The sequence below is a fragment of the Mastomys coucha genome, unplaced genomic scaffold (assembly GCF_008632895.1).
Source record: "Mastomys coucha isolate ucsf_1 unplaced genomic scaffold, UCSF_Mcou_1 pScaffold5, whole genome shotgun sequence".
NCBI lineage: Eukaryota > Metazoa > Chordata > Mammalia > Rodentia > Muridae > Mastomys > Mastomys coucha.
Genome location: NW_022196911.1, coordinates 89813109 through 89837935, shown reverse-complemented (window position 1 = coordinate 89837935; position 24827 = coordinate 89813109). Strand labels below are relative to the sequence as shown.

Below are 24827 nucleotides of genomic sequence, written 5' to 3'. Positions count from 1 at the left end.
GACTAAGCAGAGAGGAAGGTACAGAGAGCTGAATTTCAGAGATAGGAAAGACCCGGGGTAGGTACCCCAGAGCAGGGAGAGTCCAGCAGGGCGCGGATGTCCCAGGGAAAGGTCTGGATGTCTTTAGTCCAGATCTCTCCAGTAATAAAGAATCCAGGACCAGGTCTCCGACGTTGACGCCTGTAGCAGCAAAGAGCAGGCGGACTTGGGTGGGGAACAAATCACTTCCTGCCTCGCCGCCCTCCTTAGCCCGGGAAGGAGAGGGCGGGCATCGCGAGCCTTTGGGCGGGGACAGAGACGACTAGCAAAATCAGGCAAGCTGAGCGTCCCGGGTTGGGCAGCTGGGTCCTCCGGGGTGTGGCGTCCCTCGTCCCGCCCCTCGCCCCTCCCCTCCCCGTGCCGGCTGGTGGTCGTTCTAGTCTCTTTGCCTCCATAGCTCATCGCAGACACCAGCCAACCCATCGGCTTTCGGTAAGGCTAAGATGCGCTCCCCGTCCCAACATCAGTCCACCTCAGGCTCCCGCGGTCCCCTTTCTGGGCTTCCCGGGCGGGGCAGAAGTATCTGGAAAGCCACGTGTCCTCCGCAGCGGTGGCGGCGGCAGAAACCCACGTGGCTTCTTGGGCCGGCTTGGGTCGGCCGGGTCTCATCGACTACACTTTTTGCCTCCGCAGGACCATGGCCAACCTCGAGCGTACCTTCATTGCCATCAAGCCAGATGGCGTGCAGCGCGGCCTGGTGGGCGAGATCATTAAGCGATTCGAGCAGAAAGGGTTCCACCTGGTGGCCATGAAGTTCCTTCGGGTAACAACGCCCTTCGCCCCTTACCCCTCTGCTGCTGGGTTGCGGGAGTTTGGTTCTCCCGCCAGTAGTTTGTCCACGTCGCCTTTTGGAGTCGGAGTCAGGCCTCCTGGCTGATTTCACTCCCACGAGAATCCTTTTGACCTCCGCCCCTCACCCGACGTTGGTGGCCCGCTGGCCCTTTCCCAGGCTGGGGAGGACAGACGCCCTTGGGAAGGTTAAGTGGAGGTAACGTGACTGGTGTGGGTGCCCAGGCCTGGCTTCCCTCCCGCTGTGCGTCCTGGTCCTGTCCGTCTTGCTAAAGGCCTCCAGTCTGCTTGTGTGTCTTGTGGGGCAGCAAGGATTGGAGAGCGCCTGGAACCCACCCCGTACAATTGCAATTCTTTGGTGCTGTAGCTGAAACTTCCAGATCACCGAGGCAGCGTCTCTCCTTGGTTTAGGATAGTAACTGTTTTCCATTGTATGTGGCCACCAGCTGAAGGTGTAGTTCACGAGGTCTAGCCCCTCATAAACAGTAGGGTGTGGTGGCACATGGCTCTAATCTCAGCACTTGGAAGGTGGAGGGCCATCCTGATTCAGCTGGAGTTTAAGGCCAGGCCTGGATTCCATGAGACCCAGTCTTAAAAAAAAAAGTTACTTTTAAAGTTTAAGTATCTACTGAAATATAACAGAGGCCATCAGTTTTGTTCTTGGGGCTGGAGAGAAGGGCTCCGTAGTAAAAAGCACTTTCCTCTTCCAGAGGATGGGTTCAGTTCCCATTACTCACAGGACAGTCCAGAACTCAAACTCCAGTCTTAATAGGGGATCTGACACCCTCATCTGGCCTCAGAGCGCGAGACTTGCACAGGATGCACAGATACACATGCAGGCCAAACACCTATACACACAATTTAAAATAAAAATAAGAAAAACCAGCAGAGCCAGAGGTTGAGCCTAGCCTGATCTACAGAGTCAATTCCAGGCCAACTATGGCCATACAGACTCTGTCTCAAAAACAGAACAGCAAGTGTTCTTGGGGTTGGAGAGAGGGCTCAGCAGATGTACTTGAGGTTAGGCATTTGGTTCCCAGCACTTACAGTGGCTCACAACCATCTCTAATTTCAGTTCCAGGGAACCTGATGTCTTCTGGCCTCTGGGCACAAATGCAGGCAAAACACTCATACACATATATTTTTATTTTTTATTTTTTTATTTTATGTGTATGAGTACACTGTAGCTGTACAGATGGCTGTGAGCCATCATGTGTGTGGCTACTGGAGGACCTCTGCTCTCTCCAGCATAATTCACTGTAGCTGTCTTCAGACGCACCAGAAGAGGGTGTCAGATCTTGTTATGGATGGTTGTGAGCCACCATGTGGCTGCTGGAATTTGAACTCAGGACCTTTGGAAGAGCCTTCAGTGCTCTTTCCCGCTGAGCCATCTCTCCAGCCCTCAAACCACTTCTATAGTGTTAAATCCTTAACATCACTGACTATGTAAGAGTCTTTATTTTGTTTTTTCTAGACTGGGTTTCTCTGTAGCTCTGCTATCTTGGAACTTGGTCTATAGACCAGGCTATCCTTGAAATCAGATCCACCTGCCTCTGCCTACCAAGTGCTGGGACCAAAGGGGTGGGACACCATCACCCTGCTGTCTTCTTATTTTGTAAGATAGGTCTTTATCCCAGGTTGGCCTTGAACTTGGGGTTCCCCCTGCCTCTGTCTCCCGAGTGCTGGGATTGTAAGCATGAGCTATCACGCTCAGCTCATTTTGTAAACACTTGCAATTTCTGTCCTTCGCATGGTGTGTTTATGTGTGAGTGTTGGTCCTACTATCCTGAAATAGTCTCCTGGTCATTGCTGCCTTCATACACCAGGGCAGCTGGCCAGTGAGTCTCCAGGGTCTTCTGTCTTTACCTTCCATCTCTGGGTGGGAAGTTCTGGGGATTCAGGTCTGCCTGCTTGTACTTGATGCTCACACGCTTCCTGCACGGAGTCATCCTCCTTTTAAATCTGGTGCTGGAGATTGAACCCAACATGTTAGGTGAGCACTTGACCACTGAGCCACATTCCCAGCTCAGGTTGTCTTTATGAATAGGTTTTTTATTTCTGCCACAATAGTGTCGGTTTCATGATATGGATCCTTGTGAATTTGCTGAAATACCAAACCTGGAATTGAGAACCTGCTATGTGGAAAGCCCATGCCCACCCCCAGGGTGGACTACAACAATATCTAAGCCTTTCTGTTCTGCTCTGTTTGCTAATGGGAGCCTCTCTCTGCCAGGCATCTGAAGAACACCTGAAGCAGCATTACATTGACCTGAAAGACCGTCCTTTCTTCCCAGGGCTGGTGAAGTACATGAACTCGGGGCCCGTGGTGGCCATGGTGAGTGCTCCTGAAGGACTGAGCGGGAAATTACTCTGGTCTTTCTCTTTTGGGACTGGCTTTTGCCTTGTGGCCCAGACTGGCCTGGGACTCTGTCTAGCTCTTGAGTGCTGGGGTTAGAGACTGGCAGGAGTTAGCCAACTTTGTGTTTGGAAGGTGAAAGAAAAAAAGGGAATCAGATTTTAGGAGGCCGAGAGTTAGGTTCCTAGTACTCACACGAGCTGACTCTCACCACTCGAGCTCCAGGAATCTGACCCTCTCTGGCCTCTGTAGGCGCCACTTCTCCTCTGTACACATGTGTACACACACAGAGTTAAGAAAAGAGCTTAAGGCATATCTCGGTAGGGCTAGTCTGCTTTCAAAGGAGCACTGTTTCCCACAAGTACTTTTGAGCACAGTTGTTACCTAGATTTTACAGATGCCCAAGTTGTCTGGCCTTGTACTACCGATGCAGTGTCTTCTGCGTGGCCTGAATGTCCCCATGGGAATGATGGCAGAGTGCAAGGAGAAGTCACTGAAATTGTCGCAGAGCACTTCCTGTTCCCAGACTAGTCTTTTTTTTTTTTTTTAAAAGATTTATTATTATAAATGAGTACACTGTAGCTGTCTTCAGAACATCAGAAGAGGGCATCAGATTTCATTATGGATGGTTGTGAGCCACCGTGTGGTTGCTGGGATTTGAACTCACGACCTTCAGAAGAGCAGTCAGTGCTTTTACCTGCTGAGCCATCTCACTAGCCTCCCCCCACCCCAGACTAGTCCTTTAGTTTCTTTTCTGATTAACCCTTGCCATCCTTTGCCTCCCCAGGTAGGCCCTTAGGTCCTTTCCACTAATCCCTGACCTGTCCCCAGACTTTGTCCCCCCCCCCCTTTTTTTTTTGGTGAGTAGTCTTCCTATGTCCTACTTATGAGTTTACAACATAGACTTTTGCTCTCTGAAGGGCTGATCTGACCCCAATACCATACATTGAGCTTACAGATGGATGAATAGGAGTGTTTGTTCTTAATGGTTCTGCTTCAGTAATTGTCTTTTGTCTGGTGAAGGTCTGGGAGGGGCTCAATGTGGTGAAAACAGGCCGAGTAATGCTGGGGGAGACCAATCCAGCGGATTCTAAACCAGGCACCATTCGTGGGGATTTTTGCATTCAAGTTGGCAGGTAAGGTGTATGTGTGTGTGTGTGTGTGTGTGTGTGTGTGTGTGTGTGTTCTGTGTGGGATAATGAACTTTTAATTCTAAGTGGAGTATATAACACTTTGGGCATATCCCAAAGTTTGGAAAACCTGAACTTAATATTAACAATTGCTTAAAAATTGTGAGACACTGGAGAGAGCTGCATGTGATGGTTCCTGTGTGAGAAACAGTGGGTTTCAGCCTCATCCAGTTTGTTACTGTATGTATGGATATGACACCTAACCCTTTGATTATTCCCTTAGCCTTACATTTGTAGATTCAGATGGAATAAAGGGATTGTTCCTAATAAGCATAGGTGGTAGGTTTGATTTGTAAATTACTTCTAAGAAAATGAAAGCCAGGCTTAGTGGCTCACACCTTTACTTCCAGCTTTGGAGGGCCAGAGGCAGAGGCAGGTATATAGTGAGTTCTGGGACAGCCAGAATTACAGAGGAAGACAGACTGGTCTTGAAAAACTAAAGAAAAAAGACTTCCCTAGAAATTCTCACAGTGTGGGTGGTATAGACTTTAATTTAATCCCAGCACATCCCAGATACCTGAATTTTAGGCTAGCCTGAACTACAGAGGGAGTTTCAGGACACTCAGGGCTACACAGAGAAACCTTGTCTCCAAAAGACACACCTCCTCCAAAACCCAAACAAACCAGATAAGGAGGTGGGGGCAGGCCTATCAGTAAGTTGGCCAGTTTTAGTTGAGTAGGAAATCTGAGACGAGCCCTACCCACTCTCTAAAGCAGGACTGGCTCCAAACTGGCATTTGGACGCTTTCCTACTTTTTTTTTTTTTTTTTTTTGGGTCCTTTTCCAGCAGTAGCAATCTTGAGTTATAAGTACTAAGCTCTTTTTATTTGAGCACCTGTATAGCTTTGTACTTTTTTGGTATTAGAAGTTTTTTTCCTAGTGTTTTACTTGCATGTATGATGTGTGCCCAGTCTGCAGAGGTCAGAAGAGAATTTTATCAGGTGCTCTGCAGCGGAAGGTATAGATGGTTGTGAGCTATCATGTGACCCAAACTTGGATCCTCTGCAAGAGCAGCAAGTACTCTTAACTGTTGAGCAGTCTCTCCAGCCCCATCCTCATGGATTTTAGTTAAATGTTTTATTTGCTTTTCTGAAGATTCAGGCATTGAATTCTGTGTCAGTCCTACGGTCAGTTTTGGGATACTTGGGGGGTGGGAGGCATGTAATTATTCAATGTCAGGTGAAAAAGGGCTGCAGTGTGTGCCCCATGCTGTTATCTAGTGAATGGACTCTGGCACTTTAAAACACGGTAACAAACGAGCTTGCTTTCTTAGGAACATCATTCATGGCAGCGATTCAGTGGAGAGCGCTGAGAAAGAGATCAGTCTATGGTTTAAGCCCGAAGAACTGATTGACTACAAGTCTTGTGCCCATGACTGGGTGTACGAGTAGACGTGGAGAAACCAGAGTCCCTTTCAGCACGACTGATGGGTTCCTGGACACAACTCTTCATCTCACTGACTGGGTGGATCATCTTTTCGAAAACAATAAAGACTTTGGAACTTGGGTGTGCAGTGTCCTGTGCTCATTTGCTAGAACGAAACCAAGTGGTTTTGTTGGCATTTGAGGCTATGATGGCATTAGATAAAGTAGTTCTATTTATTGTGAAGAATCAGTCTGGATCTTCTCACTTATTAAGGGGAAGTAGCAGGGGAGAGTCAGTGTGCGACACAGGCTAGTTATGGAAATAAACATCTAATTGCATAGCTAATAGAGAAATGTGTATTTCTGCAAGATGTGTATGTGAAAACTTAGTGAAGTAGGCCAAATTTGGAGAAAGTCTAAAGATAGATGCCAAAGGATACCGTTGGAATGAAGGGTTAGAGGAGCAGCTGACAGACCCCCAGCCTGAAACTTGTGCACACGCATTCCTGTAGCCTTATTTCCTCCCTCAGAAGGCATGCAGTTGAGTCTTCTGCTTGCATGCACTAGTATGCATGGGTCTAGTATGCAGTGGTCAGTAGTGGTGCCTGATTACCCAGAACTGGATTTATGGATGTCAGCTGCCATGTGGGTGCTGGGTACCGAACCTGGGTCTTTTGCAAAAGCAGCAAGTGCACTCAGTCACCGACCATCTCTTCCCTTAACACATTGCCCTGTGGTAGAAAGAGTTGTGTGTACATTGGTGTGGGTGGTCTCAAGCTGGAGAGACTGGTGGTTGTGAGCTGCTCAGTTTGGGTGCTGGAACAGTATGTGCTCTTAACTACCACTCCAGCCTAGGGCGAGAGAAGGCTTGTCACCAGCGTGGGCTATTTAGTAGACTGCCTTTGAGACAGGGTTTCTTTGTGTTTAGTTAGCCCTGAAACTTGCTTTGTGTTCAGACTAGTCTCAGACTCAGAAGGCATCCCCTGCCTCCCAAGTATTGGAATTCAAGATGTACAACCAAAAAAGTAGATTGTTTAGCCTCATCGCCCACTGCATGGGTTATTTGGTATGCTTTCTTGGGAGATTACGAGCACAGTCTGTAGTTCCAATTCTCTCTCAGAGCCTGACTTAACACACAAGCAGGTGTGTGTGTGGACTATTTAGAAATCGATAAAAGCCTGGGCTTGGTGGCTCACATCTGTAGTCTTGAACTCAGGAGGCTGAGGCAGGAGGGTTTTGTGAGACCAACCTGGGCTACCTGAGACCTTAAAACAAAAGCAGATGAAAACTCATCCTAGCTAAGACAATATTTAATGTATATAGGTGTTCTGTCTAAAGCACACCAAAGAGGGCATCAGACCCTGGGTCCTGGACCCCTTTATAGTGGGAGCTGCGGCACGTGTGGTGCTGGGATCTGAACCCTGGCTCTTAGCTGAACCTCTTACCACTGAGCCATCTAACTCCCAATATTCTTTGTGTGTGTGTGTTGCTATGCTGAAAAACTGACATTGATGTAACCAACACATGATCTTGTCTCGTGCCTGTCTATGCATAGTTCCTAAACACTAATTCCTTTGATGAAAAGTCTTTGTATGCTGAAAGGATGGAGAGTGGAGGCCCTGTTCATCCTAAAACGGGGAGGGGAACACCAACTAAAGGATGAATTGTCACCAGTGGCCAAAGATGTGACCAATCATGTCTAGGTGATGAGATTCTGAGAAAGGATGGTTTGGTGGCCATCCATATTACTTCTGCCTACATGTTTTACCTTCCATCTTCAAACCCACCCTCTCTACAGTCCCAGACCATTTATTGTGTAAAGGTTCTCTTCTTCCACTGTGTGGGCGGCTAGGTGGCAAGTGCCTTTACCTGCTGAGCCATCTCCCTGGGGCCTCACTTTACCTGCTGAGCCATCTTGGTGGGGGGGTGGGGAGGGGGCCCTCACTTCCAGCCCAGACTCACTTTGCTAAGAGGCAGAGTCTCACTAAACTGCCCATTCTAGAGTCCTGAAGTTTTGTTTGAGGTCTAATGCTACTTTCCAGGTGTGCCTCTCTTTATCAAAACTGTTCTCATTTAGAAGATACCCAGTTGATGTCTACTGGAGTTCGGCTTGGTGTGGGGGAAAACTCCACACATAATATTAAGTTGTCCAAGTGGGGTTGGGGACATAGCTCTGGTAATACCTGCCTACTGTTTCTGGATCCACAGCACTTGACACCAACACAAGCACAATGTTCCATACAAAGTGACTTTCTCCACAAATGGCACATACCTATCTGTTTCTGCTGTGCTGTGGCCCTGCTCCTGCCTAGCCACAAACTCTAGGCTCAGATGCTGCCTTTCTGCTCATTCACCTTGTACCCTCTTGCTCCCTGCCAAACAGTGCTAAGTCCCTTCTCTTGTGCTCACTTTCGCTTTACTCTGTATTCTGACTATTCTCTGAGCAGAGTAACTGTCAGCTTGGGGAGTTCAGTTGTGCTCCTTACTCCAGATCTAGTGCTGATTCTTCACACCCCGCCCTGAGTACCCAGTCGCTTTCTACCACCTGTTGTATAACTGTCTTAAATTGCATGTGGGAGAGGCTAGACATAGGGTAAGCTTGACTAGTTCAATCCTGATCCCACAGTGAAAGAAAAGTTGTACTTTGAATTACACACAGACACAAACACTCAGACAATGACAACCTTAGTTCTATTCTCCAGGACCCACCCGTGGAATGAGAAAACTGATGTCAATTAATCTCCACATGTGTGCCATGGCATATCCACCCACATTACCTAGTAAACAAAATAAATGTTGAAAAATTGATAAAATAAAGCTTAACTTTAACATTTTATTTTGTGTAAAAAAAGGGCAAATTTAGTGAATTATTTTCATCTTGTACACAAAGTTATAATTTTAATGCTTTTCACATCCATGCTGAAAATTTGCATTTTGGTAAAAATGAAAGGAACATAAATTTCTCTGAAGGAATTTTTCACGCCATTATATACATTCCATGAGAAAGCTTCAAACACTTCCTCAATAATCACAAGTTACCAGAAAATAAAAGATTAAATTTGTCCAGATATTGATCTATATATCAAATGCACACAGAAACGATGTAAAAACCGTATGTACTTTACTTTGGCCTCTGTCCTTGAAAGGTCTGCCCAGGGACAGATGCTTTTTTGTTGTTGTCTTTGTATAAATGACTGTGGCTTTATTTAAAATATGAAAATCAAAGGAAGAGACCCAGTTTAATCACAGTATTTTTAAAATCCCTCCCCAATATTAAAGGATCATTACCAAATATATAGCACCATAATACAAATATTGATGGGCGAGGGTATTCACATCACACAAAATTAATTAATAATAAAAACAAACAAACACTGAAAACCCGTGTTAGTATCCGCAGAATAAGAAGTTGATAACAGCTTTAGCTTTCCTCATACACTGCAAGGAAAAAGGTTAAAAAGATTAAACTACTAAAAGTTCCCAGGCTTCTAACAGGAAAACAAAAACAAACCCAAGGTCAGCAGTCCATGTTGAACTGTGAAAGAGAACAGGCTTGTATGAAGAGTTGTATGACGACAGGAATTACAGCTACGATGGAAGCCTCCTCTGGTTAACGTTCTGTTAGCAGCAGGAGCGAGGGTCTTAACAAAGAAGAGAGGGCTTCGGGTTCTGTTTGGACTCTAGCAAGTCCTTACCAACCCTTTACCATTAGTGAACATAAACACTTTATGAATGTAGGCGGGGAATTCTAAACACGCCAAGCCTGGTTTTGGTGTAGAATTGGAAGCTTGTAAAACCTGGCTACAAATGAGTATTTCACAGAACTAATTACCAGGACTGGCTGGCTTGAAATCACATCCTTCCTGGCTTATAGTCAGTTCCCTGGAGAGCCCCTCCACCTAAGGTGTGAGAGCGCCCCATACAACAGGCTTCTTGCCCTGGTACCATGGAAGCACAGTCCTGGGTTTCTTTCACGCGCTGAGCCTGAGAACAAAGACTGCTAGGACCTTTGCTTTGGACCTCTTCTAGGCTTTAAGCTTCTGGGAAGATCCTTTCAAGAAAAAGATTTGGGAAGTGTGCGGATGTCACATTTACAGTAGGTCCCTCTCAGCACTGTTGTTTAAGATAAATATCCAGTAATTTTACAGCTGAATTCACATATATTTGACACAAGAATCAACTTGCATTGATGTGATCTGCATTTAGCCCCCAGAGTCAGTATTAAAAAATGGTGACATGCGATTCCATACATTTTTACACTAAAAAGTAACACATTTTACTTCCAGTAGCTACTACAAAACCTTATGTTATTTATTAACCCCTCTTGCATAGAATGAGGTAAACCTGTGCATATTACCAATGCTATTATTCCCAAAAGTAGAGCAGTATTTTAGAAAATAAATTGCTGGTTTTTAATTTTCTATGCATTTAAAAGTCAAACAAAAATCTTACCTAAAACGTCTCCTGGGGTTTTCCATTAGCTTTTTTCTTTTTTTTTTTCCTTTCTTTTCTTTTCTTTTTTTTTTTTTTTTTTTTTTTTTTTTTTTAAAGCATTCCATAGGCTGAAAGGCTGCAGAGGTTAATCATTTTGATTAATTTCTCCTTAGCCCTGCCTACTTTCCAGAGGAAATGGGCAGTGTTACCACTCTGAAGAGGCCAGGCTCAGACCCAGAAGCACTTCTAGAACAGATGCAATGAATTCCTGAGAGTTTAGTTTATGAACCTCACTGGTAAATGCTAGAGCTCTCTGATTCAGTCACGATTCGGTAGAAGGTTAGAAAACGCAGAGAGCAGACCTGTCACCAATTTACCCTTTCATCCTACTTCTTAAGGAAGTCGTATGAATTTTAAAATAGGGAATGTTTAAAATGGTCCAAATCATTTATTGTTACAATACATTCTGACTACAATTAAAGACAATTCATAATATGTGTGTGTCTATGGAATTTTAAGAAAAATTTCTTTCAAATCAGTTTCTAACAAATCCAGGACAGTTAAGAGTAGAGCTGGAATGATTCTGAAATCTATACTTATTTTGGTTAACAATTTTTTCATCTGATTCTTTTGTTAACACAGAGCAGTATCTGTTTTCAGGTGTGGTTTCATCCTGTTGCTCTCTCACAGATGGAGGAAATGGCTGAGGTCTGATAAGAATATCCCTTTATGGGATGTTTTCTAGCAAGGAAAACAGAATAAACTTAGGAAAATACTAATTTCCCCCAACCCTTTACGTAGACTGAGATCCTGTGTATTTTGTCAACCATTCCAGTTTAACACTTTAGTGTTAGAAAATTTTAATCATTTTTATGTGAAGGAGAGCATATAAAAGTATCCAGAGTTCTCCTAGTTTCATATACAACTCCAAATAAATTTTAGCAGAATGAAAAAATTTCTGTACAAACAGTTAAACGGGCTGCAATAAAATGTCAGCGAGCACAATTAATGACCCCTTCCGTGATCTCCATGGTGATGAGCCCTCCTCTGTGAGGGCTTCAGTTGCTCTGTGATCTCCATGGTGATGAGCCCTCTGTGAGGGCTTCAGTTGCATATATTTTCGCAGCAAAGGAAGCTGGAGATGTGACTGGCCTAACTCTAAAATCCAAAAATCTCCCAACAGGTACCAAGAAGGTTCATGTGTAATGACAGTTCATTTGCATTTACAACTATATCCTTCTTAATCATTTCCTTCAATCCTGCTACCTAAACTTTTATCTTACCAAAAAAGTTATAATTTCAGTTCTTGTTAACAATGCACATAAATCCAAACTTGGAAAATATTACAAAATTCTTTCAAAAGCTTCAAATACAACACAAAAATTGTCCGTCTTTATAAATTGAAAAATTGTCCCCCCACCAAAATAGTTTCCCCCCCACCTGAAAAATCTGGAACTGAACTTTTCTGTGTTTAGCAAAATGTCCCAGTAGAACAGCCTGCTGTGCAGCTGGCTGACTCCAAGTCAGCCCTGTAAACAGCCCCTTCCGCCCATGGTTCTGAGTCGCCTGCCTCATGGCTCTTGTTTGATGTAGACGGTGGCAGAGCCATTGCTCTCTTGGTCGGATGCTCCATGAAGGAAGCTATAGTCCTCTCCATCCAGCAGCTCCTCCTTTAGCTGGGAAGTGGTCACTGTATGAGACAGACAGAAACGCACGGCTGTTACCAAGTCTTCTGGAACGCATTGGCTGTTCATCTTCATGGTCTATCAACTGTACGCTAAGACACCGCCATTTCTTCAGTACCTATAAAGATGAAACCATGGAAGGCTAGGTGGAACTCAAGGGCAGAATGCTTGCCTAGCACATGTGAGGTGACGGACCCCAGCACTTTAAGACAGATGACAATGGCAACAGAGTCCTGAAAAAGATGAACTTTTTGGTATGTATGATCCAGGGCCTTGCATATGTTAGGCACATATTCTACCACTGGGCTACACCCCTCAATCCTAATTTCATTTTAAAAGTCTACTGTTCATTGAGGAATACTCAGAAAAGGAACAAAGCTGCACACTGCAGAGTGAATGATCTCCAATGGAATGCTCAAGTAACAGTGCTCATCAATTCCACTAAAATAATTGGAATTACTCACTTTTATGTCAATACCTAAAGAAATGGACATATTTCTTGTACACTTTGAGGAATAATACTCAACATGACAGAGTCTGCCTATTTAGCCCAACATGGCCTTGAATTTGTGATCTTCCTACTCCTACATCCAGAGGGCCGAGATCGTAGTGTGTGTGTGTGTGTGTATGTATGTATGTATATAAAATGTAGTTTAGTACTATCTATGGTTTGAGGCATCCAAGGTGAAGCTTTGAAACATACATTTGGATGTTGTAGAATATATATTTGCATGAAGGAGAATTGCATGTGAAATAAATATAAAACTAATTGTACCCCAAACTTCTGAAATAATTACTTTATTTCCCTCTTTTCCTCTGCCCCTCACTTTTTGAGCTGGAATTGGACCCTAGGCCTTGGGCACACTAGGCAAATGTACTACCCATGAGCTATATATAAGCTCTTACTCCAAGCACCATTTTTAAAGTCTAAGACAGGGTCTTTACTAGGCTTCCCAAACTAGCAAATTTTCTATCTTCCCATCTAGCCTCACAAGTGCTAGGATTATAGAGTGGGAAACCATCATGGCCAGCACTATTATTTATTTATTGTTTATGGTGTTTTACTTATGCTAGGTTAGCACTCCACTGATGTGCTACACTTCCAGACTCTGTACACTGATTTTAGTTATAGAGATTTCTTAAAAAATTCCTGACTCCTCGCCCAGTCCAAGCATGTTAGCGCATACTAGAGTCCCAGCACTCTAGAGGCTGAAGTAAAGATCTTGAGTTTGAGGCCAGCATAGACTATATACTACGTAACAAGATTAACAAATACACAGAAAACCCAGCTGGAGGATGTCTTTTTAAATTTTTATCTATTTAGTTGTATTTTTGAGACGGGGTCTCACTTTGTAGCTCTAGCTGGTCTGGAACTTGTTATTTAGACAAACTAAGCTAGCCTTGAACTCACAAAAATCCGACTCCTTTCTTTTCTTTTCTTTTTTGTACTTTTGAGACAGGGTTTCTCCATGTAGCCCTGGCCTGGAACTTATTCTGTAGACTAGGCTGGCCTCAAACTCAGAAATCTGCCTGCCTCTGCCTCCCAAGTGCTGGGACTAAAGGCGTGAGCCACCACCTCCCGGCAAGATCTGACTCCTGAATATTCAGCTAGCACTTCTGACACCTTATTTACAAGTTTTAATGAATAATCTTTTGAGAAATAGCAATTCACCTTATTTTGGTTCCTGTTTTGGCATTGATGTTGAAAAAGTCAATAGCCCATAGACAAAAAGTGAATATACTATGTATAGTAAGAGCAGAAGAGACAACATTCTGTCTAAAGGCAAAGCACATGCAACTGTATAGTTCTTCCTTTGCTGAACAACAGTGGAAATATGCATACAGCTATCTTTCAGATCTAACCAACATGCAGTAAGTATTAGGGACATTTTAGCACTATCACAAGGATAAACACAGAAACAAAACCCACATTTCATTAAAGGTGCAGTACCCACAATAAAAGGTTGAACGTTATCTTGTTCTATGATGATTAGATGGCTAAATGAATGGGAAGTACCATGCTTCAAGATCAAAGATGTTTCACTCAAAAAGATGTTTTTATGTAAGAAAGATAACCTGAGGTTGTTCTAAAGCACATCTTAAAGCTGTATCCATTTATACTCAAAACAAGTATCCTGAGAAGAGTCATGTTAAAATATGGAAATGATGTACTTAAAAATCACTCAAGATAAAGGTGAAACATTCACTCAGGTATGGAATGTTTTAATGTAAACTTTCAGTTTTCATAGAAACTAAAGTAAAGCCTGTCTGCTATCATCTCTCTTTCATAGCCTTTATTCTCAAACAATGCGGGATGAATGCAATAGGTCAAGTGGCTGCTCAATGTCACATTCTACACCAATGTACTTTCTAAGCTCTGTTTTTAAAATGAATCACTTAAGTGACACCAATCATCAAAATTTCACAAGAGAAGCAAATGGAAGTGACATGTTTGCAGGTATAAAATCAACAATAAATTTGCCAAACAACCAGTCTAACAGTGGCTTTCAGGCATGAAGGCAGCAGTACAGTTCCCACAGCGCTTCACTACACAGATCACACCACAGCCCACAAGACACACCCCAGAGCTCAGAAGACAAGACTGGCACAGAGGAATGAGGAAGTCAGAAGCCAGGAGGTTTGTCGTCTAGCATCTCACAAGTCTAGTTCAGTTTGACATGAAACAGAACCTCGAACAAAAATTTAAAAAGTAAAGATATTCATATTTAATTAGGGTAAAATACTATTTCATAAACAGCGTATATAAAAAGAGAAAACTTAACAATGAGCTGGATTGCTCCCAGTCCTTTGAGGCTGATACATTAGGAGAGTCGCTAACACTGTTGGCTTCGTTGAGACAGTCTCTTAGGAGGCTGCTTGAATTCACAGTCTTTCTGGTGGGTGTGTGAGTCTCACCACCATGCCTGACCACAGCAGATGAAACTTGGGATTTGTAACCCTAATCTGCCTTTCATAGAAAAGGAGACATGGAAATTTCCATTGATGTATGGTTATCAGAATGATCATCAGAAAAACGGCCTGGTGGAAAGCTCAAGATGACCACACACATCATCAGAGCTCGGAGAGGTAAGGAGCACATCTTAAATGGAAGTTCAAAAAAGGGCTGGGAATGTCAGGTACAAACATCCTGGTGAACAGTCAACAGGGAACAACAAAGTCCTAAATTCCACTAAAGTTTTTAAACTACAAAGCCATTTAGGAAATATTGATCAGCTAGAACAAGTCAGTTGAAAAGCAATCGTTAGACCATGGTAGGGTAAATGCTAATCAAACAGGCACTATGGATTTGAAGCTACAAGATCAGGACTCCCATCTAAAGTAAGCTTTGTTCTTAGCAATTACAACAGGGACAATTTTGAACAGTCTTCCTTCACTTGGACACACTCGCCTAACCAACTAAACACCAAGAAATGTCACGTAAATCACCATGAATACTGAAACATGGAATTATGGAAATAAATTTAATACCATGATATATAAGTAATGTATTTTCAAATCTGTGAGGATGTTCAGCTTAGTTTATGGTAAATGTTACTACTAAAATAAAAATTACTTGAACTCAGTACAAGTTTTCCATGAATGACCCACTATGGAATGTTATGAACAAAGTCTCACTTTTATGTCTGATTATCAGATGAGTTCTTCAGCATCTCTCTCTACCTCAAGTCAAGTCCATAGACATCTACAATGTAGTATGCACAACCATTCTAACCAAAGCATGAAATACTGGAAGTTGCCTCATAATTCCAAAAACTAAAATGATGGTTTTCATAGATGTCCCATACAAACCAATCCTTTCCTGATGACTCATCTTAGTGAAATGGCTACCGAGAACCAGTGAAAATGGATATTTTTAGTTTAAAAAAAAAAAAGAAAAAGAAGAAAAAGAAGGGTTTGGATGAGTGGGTCCCTGTCCCGCCAGCCCATGCGTGGTCGCCCACCACCCTGCCCAGCACCTGACCCTCTATAGTACCTGTGGTGCTGCTGTGACTAGTTACCTGTTTTGAGGCTGGGCCTGAACTCTCGGCTAGTGCTGGGAGGTGGGAAGGCCTCCAGGGCTGTCTGTGCTGGCAGGGTTCGATATGGAGGAGGAGTCAACTCTTCGTCCCCAGAGAAGCTCCTCCGCACCCCGCCTGTCATGGGCAGGCTCGACAAACTGACAGGCTTCTTCCCAACTGGCATCTTCCTCTCTAAACATCAAGTCAGACTGAAGTAAGCTTTGACTTAAGTGTGCAGTAAGAAAGTGCACTGTATTACTAGGGAGGCTAGGTCGCAGAAGACACTGCAGAGAACTGACTGTGCAAGGCTTAACTTCTGCAAGTGTGTGTGTATGTGTGTATGTGTGTGTGTGTGTGTGTGTGTGTGTGTGTGTGTGTGCATACCCGTGCAAGCACAGCATATGAACATGCTGGGTGCAGGAGGAGGAGAGGTTGGTCAAGTCTCTCAGGCCTGATAATTCTGGTCTTGACTCTCAAGTTTAAAATGAACGAGGCAAAATAAACTAGAGAGTAATCAGAGTAGAGGAATGCTGGGTTGATGTCCTTCCAGAAAACTCAGCTTAAATACTGGGAGAAAAGCCCCCCCCCCCTTTTTTAATAGTAGTAGTGCCAGGGACCAGCAGGCTCTCATGCACACTAGGCAAGTGCTATAGTGATCTGTACACCAGTCCCAAGAGAACATTTCTGAACACGACTTTTAAGACAGTATTTCCCTGGCCATAGAAGCCTAATTATGGCCCTTTAGGGGAGAAATCAAACAAAACTAGCTTCAATATCCTAACAGGTGGCACACACAGTTTCACTGCTCCACAGTGCGCTCCCTAAGCATTTGTCAGCCGTGCACCCAGACAGCATTTGTAATTCGGACCCAGAATAGCACTTCTAAAACTCAAAGCTTATTATGTATTGCTTACAAAGTTCTTAAGTTCATATATTAGACCAGGGTCTCAGGTAGCTAAGGCTGATTTAAAAAAAATTAATTAATTTATTTTTATGTACATGAGTATGCTGTCGCTGTCTTCAGACACAGCTGCAGAGGGCATCAAATCCCATACAGATGGCTGTGAGCCACCATGTGGCTGCTGGAAATTGAACTCAGGACCGCTAGAAGAGCAGTCAGTGCTCTTAACCGCTGAGCCATCTGTCCAGCCCCTGCCCAGGCTGACTTTAAATTCACTATGCACACAAGGCTGGACTTGAACTCCTGTCCCGTCCTGTCCTCATCTCCCTAATGCTGGAATCACAAGTGTGTGACACTATGCTCAGCTTTCTCAATTTGTTTTCAAGACAAGGCCTCACATAGCCTGGGCTGCCTTCAAACTCACTAGAAAGCTAAGAATGATCTTGAGGTTCTGATCTTTCCGTCTCTACCTCCTATGTGCTAGAATTAAAAGCAGATACCACTTTTTAGTTTTATAAGCAAACGTACTCTAGAACTTATAAAAATGCTCTTTACCAATCTAAAATATGCTTGGAATTTTGTAAATACTAGCCAAGCATAGTGCAAAATGAAGGGTGCAAAGTGACATATATTCACATATCTTTATAGATGGACACTTTGTTTTCCTCCTAACCCAATAACCAGCTAAACTTCAGATAATCAGAATGAAATACATAAATTTAAGTCAACAGTATTCCCATATAAAATGAACCTGAAAGGTAGGTGGGTCCACACTCAGCTCCCAATTGCCAGGTCAATGTCATGTACAGTGATTACTTAACACATTTACAAGTAAAATACCAGGCAAAACCCACTAAGTCCTATAATAAGTAGTAGCACCTCAAAGTGGTGAAATCTGAAACTGCTTCAGAATTACTATGGTTTGAGAAAGACATTTTTCTGAGGCTAAACATTTATAAAACCCTCCTGGTCAAACAGTACTTTTACTTTCCAAGTGCTAGTTAACAACGATCCCCACACAACATAACTATGGCACATTTGGCTCACTGCTCACCATGCTAGACAGCAAAGCCAATCACCTCCCCATCCTGGTGGATAGTAAGGACTACCTTAACCACTTTAGTACAGAGGAAACAGCAGAGCTAGAGTACAACAATATATCAGCAAACTTAAGACAAACATCAGGTTTTGAAACTCATCTGATATGGTCAAGTCTGCTGTAATGGACAACTTAAGATTTTAAGTTTCACTTATGTATATGTATATGCCTGTGTGTCAATATGCACATGTATGTAGGTGCCTTCAGAGGCAAGAGGCTGTTGGATCTACTGGAGAGGGAGTTATAGGCAGTTATGACCCACCCCATGTGGGTGTTGGATTCCAACTTGGGGTCCTCTTTCAGAGCACTTAGTACTCTCTTAGTACTCTAGCTTCCACACAACTTAGTTTTCTTTTAGTAACAGGTTTTGTGGGAAGGATTTCTTTGTCTGTTTGTCTGTCTGTCTGTATATATGTGTTTATGAAGGTGTGTGTGTGTGTGTGTGTGTGTGTGTGTGTATGTGTGGCCAGAAGTCCACTTCAGGAGTCATATACTTCTGGAACTTGCCAATTAGGCTATGCTGGTTAGCTGGAGATTCATGGGATCCTATTTCTGCCATCTAGCACTGACATCACGAGCACGTATCACATTGTTTTTTTTTTTAATATAGGTTCTGGGAACCAAATTCTGATCAAGACGGTGACAAGTACTTTACCGAGGAAGCTTTCCAGCAGCACCACTCTGCAGCCCTAAGCCTGCTCTGAGACAGGCTTTCACTCAGTAATTTAGGCTGGCCTAGATTACACTATGCAGCTCACTATGCAGCTCGGGTTGGCCTTGAGTTTGCAGTAATCCTCCTGTTTGGTCCCCCGAACACTGGAATTAAAAGCCTACTCCACCATACTTAGCCTTGTGGGAAAGATTTCCAATAAATCTTTGTGTAGTAGGAAAAAACAAACCTAAGCAGTAGGAAGTGGACAGTTCCTTAATAATGTAAAGCTACTGCTTAGTACATTTCTGCTCTTCAATTCCAACAATCAAAAAGCATTTTTCTAAAATTTTGGCAATAAAATAATACTCACTTGGTGCCCTATTATCTTTACTTGGTCCACTTACTGTAAACATCTGTATTTGGTTCAGAAAACACCCCAGAGCTTGCAGTCTGATACACAGTATATGCCATAATATTTATTTCTTTTCTGAAATGGAAAAAAATTTCCAATTCTAAAACAAAAACATATCTTGTCCCAAGGACCCATGGATTTGTGTTTTTCTTTTTTCTTTTCCTTTTTGGTTTTTTGAGACAGGGTTTCTCTGTATAGCTGTCCTGGAACTCACTCTATAGACCAGGCTGGCTGCAAACTCAGAAATCCGCCTGCTTCTGCCTCCCAAGTGTTGGGATTAAAGGCGTGAGCCACCCCTGCCCGACCCATGTTTTAATTTTTTTTTTTTTTTGGGTTTTTCGAGACAGGGTTTTTCTGTATAGCCCTGGCTGTCCTGGAACTCACTCTGTAGACCAGGCTGGCCTCGAACTCAGAAATCCACCTGCCTCTGCCTCCCAAGTGCTGGGACTAAAGGCGTGCGCCACCACCGCCCGGCATGTTTTAATTTTTTATGTCAAGTAATTTTAAGGTACTAGATTTGATGGTACAGTATTAAGATCAAAATTTCAGAGTTAAGGTATGTTCCATCTATAACTAGGGTTTATCTCTAGCTAATTCAGAAACCTGGCAACATTTAAACAGCATTGAAATTTGAGTTCACTATTATTCTTACTTCATCAATTCATTTACTTATTCCCATATTCCTAGCCCAGGAATGCAAATATCCAAACGTTTAAGGCAGAAACAAACCCTGCAGGGTCACAAAGCGGGAGGCAAGCAAACTGTGCATGTAATGCTCACTAGTCAGTCAAAAAGATTGTCTTTTTTTTGTTGTTGTTGTTTTTTTTTTTCTTTTTTGGTTTTCCAAGACAGGGTTTCTCTATGTAGCCTTGTCTGGCCTTGAACTCAGACATCCGTCTGCCTCTGCCTCCCAAGTGGTAGGATTAAAAGCGTGTGCCACCACTGCCTGGCAAGACTGTCTTTTTAAAACACAAAGATTCTATGTATATACATGTATATCTGAGTGTATGTATAGGTGAATTCTGAGCCAATAAAGAGACTTGGATCCTCTGGAACCAGAGTTATAGGCCATTTGTGAATTGCCTGATGTAGGTTTAGGAATTGAACCTAGTCATCTGCTCGGGTAGCAAGAGCTCCTAATGGCTGAGACATCTCTCTAGGCCCCTCTTTCTGTTTCTGAAGATAGTCTTATATCCCAGGTTGGCCTGAAGCTTCCTTCCGCCTTAGCTTCCCAAGGTCTAGGATTACAAGTATGAGCTACCATGACCGGCCTAGTAAAAAAAAATTCTTCATAAACCACTGGGAGGAACTATATATTATAACATATACACATATATGTGCATATAAACATGCATACACATATATATGTGTACATATTAATGTTACTATTATGCAAACAAACTCCACATATTTATGTATGTGTGTGTATCCCCTCAACCCCGCCCCCCCGCCTGTAAGACAGGGTCTCATGTAGCCCAGGTAAGTCCTGCCTGTAAGACAGGGTCTCATGTAGCCCAGGTAAGTCTTGATCTTGCTATGGAACTGAGAATAACCTTGACTTCCTGATCTCTCCTTTGCTTGTTGAATGCTGAGATTATAGCCATGTGTCTCCATGCCTAGCCAAAAACCACTGTTTGACTTCAATGTCTTAGAAATTTATGAAACCTTATACAAGTTCTTGTCCAACACAAAATAAGGCAGTTTAAATAAGTCAGTTAAATTCTCTTTACAGAAAGTCGAGTAGGTATACCTGCTGTACTTAATTTAGGAACATGAAATTCACATGTGAATTCTTCCTAAGCATGTTCGAATCAGCAGACTTTACTCTGATGGTGAATGGTCTAGCAGTGCTCTCTAAGCTTGTAGGTGAACAACTGTATTATCAAGTTCCCAATGGGCAATGTAATCCTGACTCTGTGGGAGGTTTTGCCCACAGAGGAAAGCAGTATGCATGCTTACACATGTCATCATGAGTTGAAGCTTGATAGACTTTTTTAAAAAAAGACTCTCCACACCACCCCCACCCCCACACTCACACCCACCACACCACACCCACACATACACACATTCTGAAAGAATGCCTGCATGCCAAAAAAGGGCAGACCTCTCCAAGAGCAAGGCCGTGCTATTAGCCACTGAGCTGCCTCTCTAGCCATGGATAGGTTTTATGCTGGGAGGAAACTTGTTTTTCAAAGCACTAGCAAAGCAATTAGTTTCTTTACCTAGAAAAATTATAAATGACTGTAATCAGGAATAACTCACAGAATACTTGGTTCAGCCTTAGGTACATTTTACTATAAAAAGTACCTTAAGGTTTTTTTTTTTTTAAATCTCAGAATAAAATACTCTACAAGTTTCATGAGTAGAAAAACCCATGACTTATTACGGTAGTGAAAAATATTTTATATTATTATTATTGTGGCTAATAATGACAACCATAATTTACTCTTACACAAAGCATTAAAAAGTTGACTTTGTTAAACATCAGCTCTGATTTTTTTTTCTCATTCTGCTGTGTGCCTGTGACACACCCATGTATGTATGTGGGAATGTGTTCTTCATTTGGAGACATAGCATTCTTCACGTTACTGGGTTTGTTTTTGAGACAGGGTTTCTCTGTGTATCTCTGGTTGTCCTGTAACTTGTTCTATAGACTGGACTGGCCTCGAACTTAAGAAATGGACTGGTTATGCATTCTGAGTGCTGCAACCGAAGGAGTGTGCCACCACATTAAGCCTCCACTTTTTCATCTTAGCAGAGCTGTCTCCCCAGCCTTTCTTAATAAACGTGAATTTCTCAGAATTATCACTCCAGACACAGTTGATATGACAATAGCTACTGTAAGCATCAAGTACTGCTTTTTTGCTTCATTAAAGTTTTAAAAAAGGGATTAACTTTAAGTAGGTTTATAATTATTTCAAGAATCATTCTAAGGCTCTATTCTTTACCTGTGTGCTTGAAACACACAGATAAATAATACTTGATTGTTTCCCCTGTTAAAACTGCTTCTTAGTATCAAAAAGGTTTGCCTTTTATGTCATACTGCACCTTTAAGCATAATACATAGTGAACAAACATCAGTTCTCGCAGGGATGTAATTTTCTGTGCAAGAATACTGTGACCTTAATTGCTTAACAATTAGGAAATATATGCAAACACATGGTGACCCACTTTTCTTATGTCCTTTGTATTGCTGAGACTTAGCCTTTTTCTTCTGTTTTGAAGAAGCTGACTGGCTTTCTCTTGATGCTGAAAAATAAAAGGGAAAATTGGTAACAGAGAACGATTAGACAATTCTCTATGAAGATCATCATCCTTTAAGAAGTACACATTGCTTTTAAAGGTTATTTGGTCTTTCAAAACCATAAGCCTTGGCTGGTGGAGGTGGAGCATGATTTTAATCCATCACTCCCAAGGCAGAGGCAGGCGGATCTCTGAGTTTGTGGCCAGCTTGGTCTACAGAGTGATTTCCAGAACAATGAAAGCTACTCAGAGAAACCCTTTCTCAAAAAACCAAAACCTAAAAAACCCATGTGCTTACTCAATAGCACTTATGAACAATGCATTTCCAGCCTGCAATGTGCAGTTCAACAATAGTATAGTTTAATTTTGTGATTTCTGGTTTTCTCTATTTTATTACCACGTAACCGATAAGAGTTCACACTGCCATGGCATACACAGTCTAATTCTGTGATATTGTTGGGTCTTAGGATTTTACCTGGCAGCTCATCAGACATTGATCTATTCTTGTCCTGTGAGCTTGCCCTCTGAGATATGAGATAGTTTTCTGGAGAATTAGCTGTTTTTGTGAAAGACCATGTTTTCTGTACAGTAACTTACACTGTGATGCTGGAGGCTGTAGCTGATATCCAGTTAACTGACACCACCCTACAGGATAGAGGTCAGGGGACTCACAGTCTACCCACTGATCATACTCTTCTTCCCAGCCATCAAAATGTATCCTCAAGAGACGATGAATAATTCGAGTGACTGTGGCTACACATATTAACCGTGGCTCCATGAGATCTACAGCTTCTAACTTCATTCCTACACGGAATCCGTGGTTTGGAACATCCTAACAAAGAGAAATAAAGTATCAACACTGGTGCTCACAAGGACACAAATCAAACATCTGAAATCATTTCCCAACGCTCACAACAGTTCCTCAGTTATGCCACCATATGGCACAAAGCACCCTCCCTTACACTAAAAGTTTATAAGCTTGCTTCTTTTCCTGAAGAAAATACTCATTTTTTTTTGTTGTTGATTTTCATCAAGAAATTCTAATATAAGCCAAAGAACTTTAACTCAAGAATAGTTTCCACTCTTACGTCATGATCATGCTACCATTCAAATTTACCTTATTAAATAGTTTTACTGGTGCTGCAATGGAGCCGGTTTCCCTGAGGTAGTCAAACCATTTAAAAGGAAGTTTTGTGTAACCTAAAAAATACAACTGGTTTAGGTAACAGTACATTTAAAATTAGCGTAACCTTAAAATGTCCATAACTCAGTACATGAAATCTCAGATTCTGCGTGGTAAAGGTAATTTCTTTTCATTCTATTTTTTTGAAAATATATATATTTTTGAGATTGGGGTCCCAAATAGCTCAGGCTAGCCTCAAACACGTTATGCAATAGAAGGTAAACTCCTTTTCCTTAGTCCTTCTGTCTCCATCTCCAAGTATGAGATTGAAGAGGTACTACTTTACTTAGTGATATGAAGAACTTCTGGTACCATATTACGAAGATGTTCCCCCTCCCAGACACATATGTATGCCTACTTATCTTAATGCAAAAGTGACTCTTCTTGTTTACTACAAAGATAGACTTCTGCCTCGTGTATGTCTGTTACTGGAGATCTAATAGAGGGCCTCAATATGCTAGATAAGTGGTCCTACCATCAAGAGCTACAACTCCTTTAGAACAGTCTAACAATACTCTTTTTCAGGAGACTAAATTAGCTGAATTATATTTTCAGTAAATCTTTTTTTTCCTTAACCCCATCTTAGAGAAAAACCCAAGGTAAAGATATTAAAATTAAAGGTCACTGTTTAAACCATGAGAGTTACTAAAGACATAACTTTCTTTTAAAAGAAGGATAGCTGGGTATGGTTGTGCACACCTCTAATCCCAACACTCTGGAAGCCGAGGCAGGAAAATATCTATGGTCTATACAGTAAGTTCCAGACCATCTAAGAATACAGAGATCATGTCTTAACAAAACAAACAAATATTTTAAAAGGCATACAAGAATCTATAAAGAGAGAGCCCTTTTATTCCTTGAAGGCTAAGTATCCATTAAGTGGATACTTAAACTACTAAAAATGTTCGTGTGGGAGCTAAGACCAGTGGCTGCTTTACCAGAAGAACAGTGCTTCTTTTCCAGCACCTGCAGCTATGAACGGTCTTTAGCTACAGTTTCAAGGGGTCTGATGCCCTCTTCCTGGCTCCTCAGGCACCAGGCACACAAGTGGTACAGACATAGACACAGGCGAAACACCCATACCTCCCAACCCCCAAAAAGAAAGAAATAAAAAAATAAAAAGCAGCCGGGCAGTGGTGGCGCACGCCTTTAATCCCAGCACTTGGGAGGCAGAGGCAGGTGGATTTCTGAGTTTGAGGCCAGCCTGGACTACAGAGTGAGTACCAGGACAGCCAGGGCTACACAGAGAAACCCTGTCTTTAAAAACCAAAAGAAAAAAACCAAACCAAACCAAAAAAATCCAAAACCAAAACCAAAACCAAAAAACCCAACCAAATCAAACCAAAACCAAAAAACCAAACCAAACCAAAAAACCAACAACAAAAAAAGCTTCTATATACAGGAATGTACTGAGATCATTGTATTAGAGGGTCTATGAATATTGACACACATTGTAACACA

The 24827-nt window shown here is 42.4% G+C and overlaps 2 protein-coding genes across 24 annotated transcripts in view; one reads left to right on the top strand and one right to left on the bottom strand.

Moving 5' to 3' along the window:
- Window positions 1-27: 27 nt before the first annotated feature.
- Window positions 28-5881, top strand: LOC116078238 (nucleoside diphosphate kinase B). Its single transcript, XM_031353316.1, has 5 exons — window positions 28-471; window positions 673-802; window positions 3062-3163; window positions 4208-4320; window positions 5648-5881. Exons 2-5 carry the CDS (start codon window positions 677-679, stop codon window positions 5763-5765), a joined length of 459 nt encoding a protein of 152 aa, XP_031209176.1. The 5' UTR covers window positions 28-471; window positions 673-676; the 3' UTR covers window positions 5766-5881.
- Window positions 5882-8549: 2668 nt separating this feature from the next.
- Mbtd1 (mbt domain containing 1) overlaps window positions 8550-24827 on the bottom strand; it is a 64860-nt gene continuing 48582 nt past the window's right edge. For 12 of the 23 annotated variants that reach the window (XM_031353305.1, XM_031353308.1, XM_031353296.1 and 9 more), the window contains 5 exons: window positions 23301-23383; window positions 22781-23015; window positions 22112-22189; window positions 15877-16068; window positions 8550-11862 (listed from right to left, as the gene is read on the bottom strand). In XM_031353305.1, coding sequence (XP_031209165.1) covers window positions 11744-11862; window positions 15877-16068; window positions 22112-22189; window positions 22781-23015; window positions 23301-23383 — 707 coding nt within the window. In that variant the 3' untranslated portion in view covers window positions 8550-11743. Of the gene's footprint in view, window positions 11976-15876; window positions 16069-22111; window positions 22190-22780; window positions 23016-23300; window positions 23384-24827 lie in introns of all 23 variants that reach the window. The other 11 variants (XM_031353298.1, XM_031353293.1, XM_031353301.1 and 8 more) reach the window with 4 other exon arrangements.

Excerpts from the sequence above, each read along its gene's own strand:
- LOC116078238 (XM_031353316.1), top strand. The coding sequence starts at position 677 with ATGGCCAACCTCGAGCGTACCTTCATTGCCATCAAGCCAGATGGCGTG. Across the intron at positions 3,164-4,207 it reads CGGGGCCCGTGGTGGCCATG|GTCTGGGAGGGGCTCAATGT; the intron begins GTGAGTGCTCCT and ends TGTCTGGTGAAG. Across the intron at positions 4,321-5,647 it reads TTTTGCATTCAAGTTGGCAG|GAACATCATTCATGGCAGCG; the intron begins GTAAGGTGTATG and ends TTGCTTTCTTAG.